At 57.1% G+C, this 8,153-nt stretch overlaps 1 protein-coding gene across 3 annotated transcripts in view; it reads left to right on the forward strand.

The window, feature by feature from the left end:
* TRIP4 (thyroid hormone receptor interactor 4) overlaps window positions 1–5,863 on the forward strand; it is a 53,913-nt gene extending 48,050 nt beyond the window's left edge. For all 3 annotated transcript variants that reach the window (XM_043523769.1, XM_007056439.4, XM_037910795.2), the window contains one exon: window positions 1,809–5,863. In XM_043523769.1, coding sequence (XP_043379704.1) covers window positions 1,809–1,876 — 68 coding nt within the window. In that variant the 3' untranslated portion in view covers window positions 1,877–5,863. The remainder of the gene's footprint in view (window positions 1–1,808) is intronic.
* Window positions 5,864–8,153: the final 2,290 nt, after the last annotated feature.

The following is an 8,153-nucleotide window of genomic DNA, read 5'->3' on the forward strand; positions in this document are numbered from 1 at the left end:
TTGCTCTGTCTGTGGAGCAATGGTCAGGGGCTCTGCAGCACATTGATTAAGGAATACAAATGGCAGTGGAGAATGTGTACAGCAGCTATAAAAGCCAAAGACAAGCTCTGTATTTGCAAAGGGTGGGACCCGCCACCATGCAGAACCCTGCGCGGCGGGGTTGTGACTCTACACGGTGAGATGAATGTTAGTGCGAGGGGTGGTGCAGTCCTGGGACCAGGGAGGAGAGGGCCTGGGGTAGACAGCATGGCCTTGTTCGGAGGCGCTGTTGTCGCCCAGCGCTGAAGCTGGCTGGTCAGCAGGGGGAAGCAATGCTCATTCAGAGGAGCCAGCCAGTGCTGGGGAGTGAGAGAGCGGTTGCCATTCAGGCTGGGATGATGTCGTGCATCCTCCATCAGTCTGACAGGGATCAAAGAACATACGTAGAGCCATCAACCCCGTGGCCCTCTCTGGAGTGAGCACGGCAGCTTAGGAGGGCTCCCTGTTTCTCTCCCGCTGTTGCGTGGTGGGCGGGCGGGGGGTGGAGCTAAGTGTGCCTCCCCTAGAAAGCTAGGGCAGAGATTGAGACCATATGGGATTATCCTAACTGGTGGTGGTCCCCCAGTTCGTGGAAGGGTTTCAGGGCACTGCCCTGGGCGGGGCTGTCAGTGTGATATGTGATGATGTACCGACCCATTTGTGTACCACCGTAAATTTGCAGTGGGCACCCTCCCGTCACCTCCAAACAAGGGCCTCCATGGCAGGAGGGAAACCAGCCCTTGCCACATGCATTGCTTTGGAGAGAGTGACATGGAAGGGAAGACGTGGATTGAAAGTAAGGGGAAAGAGGGGGCTGGGCATGATCCAGGGAGGCAAACATTTGCCCCTGCACTCTGGGCTCCAGCTTGCTCCCCCCCAGTGCCTCTGCATGAGCCCTTGGCCTGAACAGGGTCTGTGCTTCAGTTACTGGATCAGGTTTGTTAATGGCCTGCCCCTGCCTCCATGCTGGGGAAGGGAAGCTGGAAGCACAGTGCCTGGCAGGCTGGGAATCATGGTAGAGCCTCTGTCAGGGCCGTAGCCCATCTGCTAGCAAAGCCCAAGGAAGGCAGTGTTGGCTCTGGGTCCTGCTGCTGCCAGCGGGGTGCAGCTGTCTGTGAGCCTGCTTGTTCACAATTGCTGGCCCCCTCTGCTCCCAGGAGGGAGGCGGGGGATGCTAGAGATGTGCTTCCCATTAGTCTATTCTGGCTGCAGCCCAGAGAGGCCCCTTGGCTGGGCTTTACACTTGGGAGCCCTGCAGGCTTCAAACTCTGACCTCTCCCACTTGGCAGTAGGGCAGTCATGCAGGGCTCCAGTCTGCTCTGCTCTGCTTCTTCAGGTCACTGCCCTCATTCAGCAGGGGCTCTGCTCTGACAGGGGGCCACTGGGCCAGCACACAGGGATGTCTCTCCTGCACAGAGTTTGGAGAAGATACCTGGGTACGAGTGTTTCCTTAAAACATGTCATGTCACACCAGTGAGCAGAACGATCTGTTTCTTCCCAGCAGCGGCGGGAGCAATGGATGTTAATTTCCTCTCCTCTTTGCTGAAACCCCCCCAGGATTTCTTTTCTGCGTGGTGCACAGTGCCTCCCCGCTCTCTGTGTCACGCCTGCAGAGCGAAGGGATGAGTTTGGAAATGCCTGGCTTCTGAAGCAGGATAATTGAATGTGACAGGAACACACTAACTAGGAGACCTCGCTGCCTCCAGCTGATTTGCATTGCAAATGATGCTTAAAAATAAAGTGATGAGATGTTCTGTTGTGTTTTTTCCCTTTCTCCCCCCCTTCTACAGGGAAACTGGATTCAAAGATTCATCAGGGAGCAAAGAAGGGGTTAATGAAGCAGAAGGAGATTGTTTGAACTCCCCACCCACCAGGAGCCCAGCCCAGCTGCTCTTCCCCGGCCTGGGAGCAGAGAGGAGGTGGAAGGTTCTGAAAGGCAGGTGCTTCCAGGGGGACGGAGAGGAAAGCGTTGTTAAAATATCTGACTGTTGTATTCCAAGGCCATTAAATGAGGAGAGCCTTGTGCCTCGCTCTCTACGTGCACAGAACGCAGTCAGTCTGGCAGCTTGGAGTTTCCGGGTGGAATCCTGGGTCTTAAAAGACCTCTGGGGCTTTGGCTGCAGAGGCTGGTCTGATGGCAAGCTCAATGGAGTGCTGGCATCTGGCTCTGTCTGCTGGGGCACGGCACTCAAAGCACGCCCCGGACTGGGTCAGAGGATTCGGAAACAGGCCAACATCAGCCAGCAGCTCCGAGCTGGCTCAGCCCTGTTGGTGTCAGTCTCCTCTCCCTGGGCAGCTAGGGGACGAGAGACTGTGACTCCAGGTCCATTGGCCAGAGCGGGTCAGGCACATCACAGCACCAGGCTCTCAGGAGTTGTGCTGCAGCTGCTCACAGAGAGGCTTTGCCCAACGCCGCCTTGGCATGCAGTGCGCTCTGTTATAGCAGGAGACGTACTGGTCAAAAAGGAGCAAAGTAGGATGGGGCTGAATGTCATAAAGCCGGGCCGGGCCCCTTCCCCGAGCCCCATCCCTGCCTCTGCTGAGCACAGACCAGAGGAGGAGCTGTGGGAGGGGAAAGGTGAACTCGATGCTCTGCCCCCTCTTGCTCAGAGCTTTATTTGCGAGGCTGCTCCCCTGAGCGATTAGTAGCAGCTTTTGGCGTCTTCAGCAGCTGGCCAGCCTTCAGTCTCTGCTCTGCTTTTATTCCAACCAGCTGCCTGCCCGTGAGAGCTGGCTCGCCTCCAGTAGCTGCGTGCATGACTTGGAAAAAAACCGCCCCCTGTGTTAGGAGTAAGATTGATTCTCCCTGTCTTTAATCCTTCATATTCAGCATCTCTGTGCAGTGACATGCCTGTGTGCGTTGGTGCTCACTGGGCTGTGTGCCTGCCGTGCTGCGTTGCTCCAGGCGCCTTTTCAACACGGCCTAAGCGTTACTGATTCCCAGCCGAACCTCCCCCCCCCCGCACATTCCAACGACGACAGCGCTAACCCGGAGCGATGTCACTTCGCACCGCCACGCTGGGCAGAGCGGCAATTCCCCCGAGAGGAGCGCCAGAGTCCCAAGGTTTAGATGCACTCAGTTCATTATGCGGATAATGGTTAAGTTGCCCTGATCCTGCTGCTCTGTTTGTCTGTTACAACAACACACCGGGAGCTAGGAGGGCTTGGAACATTCTCAGCAGAAGGCCCAGCGCATCACTTCAGTATTCGGGAGGTGAGCAGCCGGAGCCATAGGCAGTCTCAGCTAGAAGGGAATTAGCTCAGGCGACATGCAAATGCCATCCTCAGCCTCGGCGCCATCTCCTGGCTCATCCTTTGCTGGGTTTGTGTTGTGCGTGTCACTCTGTGTCTGAGCTTCTGTCTCTGGTTGTTATGGAGTCAAGTAAATGTAGATCTCAGCCAAGGTGTCCAAGCTCTGCTCTGCCTGGAGCTGGCTCTGAGGTTACTGCAGGGAAGCTGCTATTCCCTAGGACGGGGAGAAACAGGGGGGTTTCTCCCTTCCTTCCTCAGCTGGTCCTGCCCAGCCTGTAAAATTCCCTCTTCCCATCCTGGCCTTGCTCACCCATTGGTAAAATCCCTCCAGCTGGACGTTGGCCCCAGGCCCTTCCTCCCGACCTGGCAGCCCTGCACCCTCATGCTAACTGCTTTCTTGGTAACTGTTTCTCCTCCAGAGGCAGCTATGGCCTCCACTCCAGTCAGGGCCCCGGTTTGCTGGATGCTGCCCAAACCTCACCTGCTGCCTGCTCCAAAGTATCTGTGCTCTAAGATTAAGCCAAGCATCTCCAGGGACTGCAGAGATCTGAGCTAGAGGTGGAGGGGTGGATCAGAGGGGTTGAGAGGCAGTTGCTCCGTAGTGATTGGGGATAGACAGCTGATGGGCCTGTGAAAGGAGGAGAGACTCACCTGTACTGGCTGAGATATAGACTGCTCTGGTGGTAGATGCAGGAGATCTGGGGCCCTGCAGCCCCCTGCACTGACTCTCTGGGTGTATGTGGTTAATACAGCTCTCACCAGGTGGTGTGGTGCTTCCAGAACAGGCCTAGACCAGCCCCCAGTGGACTACGTGCTGAGCAGCTCAAGCGTTGGTGAACTCTGGGAGGCTATTTGGGGATGCAGCATGACTCCATGGGGAGCAGCCGAGCAGGCCCAGCTGCTGCTCTGGCCTATGCTGCTGCCTGCTGTGCTTGCCATTTATGAGTCCGTGAGTCTAGCGGTAAAGGTGGCAAATCGCCTCCCTGCTGGCTGTGCTGGGCTCTGGCCCCTGTCCCTGGCTCTAGCTTGGGCAGGTCATGTGGTCTCTGGGTGCCTCTGCTTTCCTGTTTGTAAAGTGGGGCTAGTGCCCCACTCAGGGGTGTGGGAAGGCTCAATGGGCCAGCGAGGGATCTCACAAACCAAGGGGAGCCAGCCTGCCCTCCAGCCTGCGGCCTCAGCTGCACTGGAGTAGTGATGGGCATGGGCCGCGGTTCTGGGGTGAAGTGTGGACAGGCCGGTTTGCACCCCGTGAAGCCCTGGGCTCCCCAAGGCACTGACAGGGGCCAGCTTGTGTCCAGGGTGGACATGGGGCCCCTGCCTTGGGCCTCAGTCTGTGCTGGCCTCTTGACCATCCCCTGGGCGTGTCCATCCCATAGCAAAGATCTGACCTGCCCCTGCCCTGCTATTGCCCTACAGGACTGTGCAAACTCCTCCAGGAGACAGTGCTCTGCCCTGATTCCCCCACCCCCGACTGGGGCGGGCACCTGGTCCCATCTGTACTTCACCAGCCTCACACACAACCCCCACCAGCGCCGCAGCTGACTGAGTGTTACCTGGCAGCCAGCGAGTTCCCCCACAGCACAGCCTGCCTGCCCATCCCCAGCTCCTTGGTGAGGGCAGAAAGGGAGCCAAGGCTGGCATGAGGTTTGGGGGCTCTGCCTTGGGGTGCGGGTGCTGCTCATGGTTTTTCCATGCAAGCAGCCTATGCTCTTGCTCCCATCTGGTACCCCCAGGTCCGTGGTGCAGCCCAGCTCCTGAGTGGTGGCTGAATTTCGATGCTGAGGGAAGTGAGCCTTGTCTAGGCATGTAATGTACGTGCCAAGCCACGCCATCCAGCCCCAGTGCAGGAAGTTAGAGCAGAACTGGGCGCTATGACTGCAAAGGCTGAAAGGTAGTCGGGGAATGGAGCTAAGATTCCCAGCCCTTCCCCTCCTCAGGCTCCTCTCAGGGTGTGTGGTGGACGCTGGCCCCCCTTCTCCCCATACGTACAGAGCCGTGTGCCACCTGCAGCCTGTTCTCACACAGCTCCCCTGGGTCTGTGGGAGATCCAGGTGAGAATCACCTCTTGGGGCCAGCTTCTGCTCTGTCCCCCTGAGTGCCCCCAGCCTGGAGCCAGCAGAGGCACTGGAACAAATCCGAGCAGGACATGGAGCGTTCCTTGGATCTCTTCCTGGATTTGCTCGCCTTAGTCACAGCCCTCCACTGCCCCAGGGAGCTGGGCTAGCTAGGAGATCAGGATCTTTTCTTCTCCAGGACTGAATTTTCCTTATCTCCCTCCTGCACCCACTCACTTGGCTGCTATCTCCCCCCACCCCCATCCCTTCTCTAGTCTCAGCCATGCAAGAGCCTTCTCCTCTGCTGCTCTCCGGGGCAGTCTCCTTGAGTGTGCAGCCTTAGCAGCTCTCCCCCTTGTTTCAAATCTGCCCTGCAAGGCACCCCTCATGCCCTCTCAAAGTCCCTCCCACAAGTTAATTTATTCATGATGTCCCTCATTTCCCCATGTTTTACAACGCACATGATCTTGTCTGAAGCCAGCTTGGCTCCAGTTTGTATGAAAGACCCTGTAGCGAATAAAGTGCCTTTGCCTTCTTTATGTTACTGGTGGTGGTGTGGGAGTTGCAGTGCACTAGCATTTAGACAACCCCAGCTGTGATCAGTGACTCCTTGTGCCAGGCTCTGCGCCGATACGCAGCAGGTCCCTGGCCTCAAACGCTTACAGTTTCAAGCGACAGGGTGAGAGGAAAATGCCCAGAAACCAAAGGTGACGTGTCTAAGATCACAGTGGCAGAGCTCAAGTTGGCTGTAGGTCACATGACTTCCAGTCCCCGACCTACCCCCTAGTAGTACCTACTGATACTTCTAACTCCTTATGGGTATTCCAGTGGTGCCCAGATACCTGCTTGGCCTCTGGGCCCCACTGTTATTTCACAGCCACAGGGACTAGCTCCCAGCTGGGTGGCAGCTTTCTGAGGCCGCATAGGCTGCTTGCCCGTTCTTATTGCATTGACCAGCTACTGTGCGATTGCAATAGATGCAACCCCTCTGCGCTGGCGCATGCCCATTTCCTGCTGCCAGAGTCCCTCACCCCACTGGCCTTTGACATTACAAGCCAGTGCTTGAGAGAGAGGGTTGGGGGTGAAAGTCCTTTGGGTGCGGTGGCGAAGAAAGGCCAAGCCAAAGTGAGAGGGAGCAGATATCAGGCACTGCTGAGCCATGAGCCTGGCACCAGCCCCTGTAAGAAACACCCCTGGGACAGGAAGATCAAGGAGCCCCTGTGATGTGAAATTAACCCAAGGCCCTAGACTGACTCCCTGGAGCAGGTTAGACTGTGGGGGGCACAGTCCACTAACAACCCTTGATCTTCTAGTGCTTTCCAGCTATAGATCTCAAACGGCTTTACAGGTGGGGAAACTGAAGCACAGAGTAGGAAAGTGGCTTGCGCAGGCTCACCCAGCAGGCTAATGCAACAGCCAGGAATTGAACCCAGACCAGGGCCCTACACACTAAACCAAATTGTCTCCCCATCCAAATTGCCTCGTGGCTGCTAGCAGTTGCTGTTGAAGTGCTGGTCTTGTGCATGGTGCTGCATAAGACGTAGAAGAGGAGCCAGTCTTTCCCCCAAAGCTTACAGACTTCACAGATGGCCAGCACAAAATACACTGCCAGCCCCAGGGAGAGACTGCACTGAGGGAGAAGGGCTGTGGGAAGGGGCTGCAGCAGGGAAGGCGATGCTCCAAAACTTTGGCAAGCTGAAGTACTAGCAACCAGAGCACAGTGTGTGCTGGGGGCGGGGAGGAGTGTGTGATGCCTGAGGCCATCTACTTCCCTTGTTTGTATCAGGCTGCTGAGTTCCACCTCCTTGCTCTCCTGAGGGGCTCACCTTCCCTGGGGGCCCCTGCTCTGCCTCCAGGGTTAGCAGGGATAAAAGTCCAATGAGACTGAGTAACCCCTCTGGCTGAGGCTACAGCAGCCCTTGGGTGCTATGAGTATCTTCCCAATCGCCTTGCCTCCCTCACTTAACCAGGGAGGCACTGATTTCTCGTGCCTGGACTCCTCCCCTTGGGGAAGGCTGGTGAGAAGCCAGGTCATTCAGGAGCCCCAAGAGGGTGGGAAATTGTTTTCTTCCCAGCTGTCTCCCAGTGGTCCTGTGGCGAGTCTGAGCTGGGGCTCACAATTGGAGAACTCAGCCATGGTGTGTGTGGGGTCCTGGGGGGACTGGCCATGTTTGACCAGACACGTCAGGGAGAGATGAGTCCCCTCCTCAAGGGAGAGCAGGCTGGTCCCGTTGGGCTGGAACTGAGCCCCCAGGTGTTGCGCCCATGGGGCATCAACACACATGGGCTGTGCAGTACTCCGTGGCTTGGACTAGAGCAGAGAAGGGGCCTTCTGTTTGAACCAGACACACAGTCCACCAACCTGCACAGCTACCCACTCCTCTGCCTGGTCCCCACACCCCCAGCAAGCCATCCTGCACTTCACCAGCATTGAAAGTGCATTGGAGAGGGCCGCATAGGTCTAGCAGGCCTTTGAATGGAGCCTTGGCACCACAAACGTCACCCCCAGATTGCTCCGCCCTCACCCAGCCTGCACGTTTAAAATCTCCCTGCACTCATCTCCTTGGCCTTGTTTCTGGGGCACTGAGCGGGCCCTTTGCAGAAGCAGGGCAGTGGAGTTAACCCCTTGGGCGCTGGGACCTGCTGCACCCTGTCACCACGACATCTGTGGTTCCATTTCTCCATTTTTCCAGGGCACCCACTGTTTAGCAAAACACACATGAAGAAAAGAGGCATTGCCACATACACATGCGCACCCGCAGGCCATGTGTCGGCCAGCTGAGGGGGCCTGGCCCAATGGGGCCTTGCACTGGAGTGCCCTCTCCGCAG

Source organism: Chelonia mydas, chromosome 10 (genome assembly GCF_015237465.2).
Source record: "Chelonia mydas isolate rCheMyd1 chromosome 10, rCheMyd1.pri.v2, whole genome shotgun sequence".
In the NCBI taxonomy this organism is placed as follows: Eukaryota; Metazoa; Chordata; order Testudines; family Cheloniidae; genus Chelonia; species Chelonia mydas.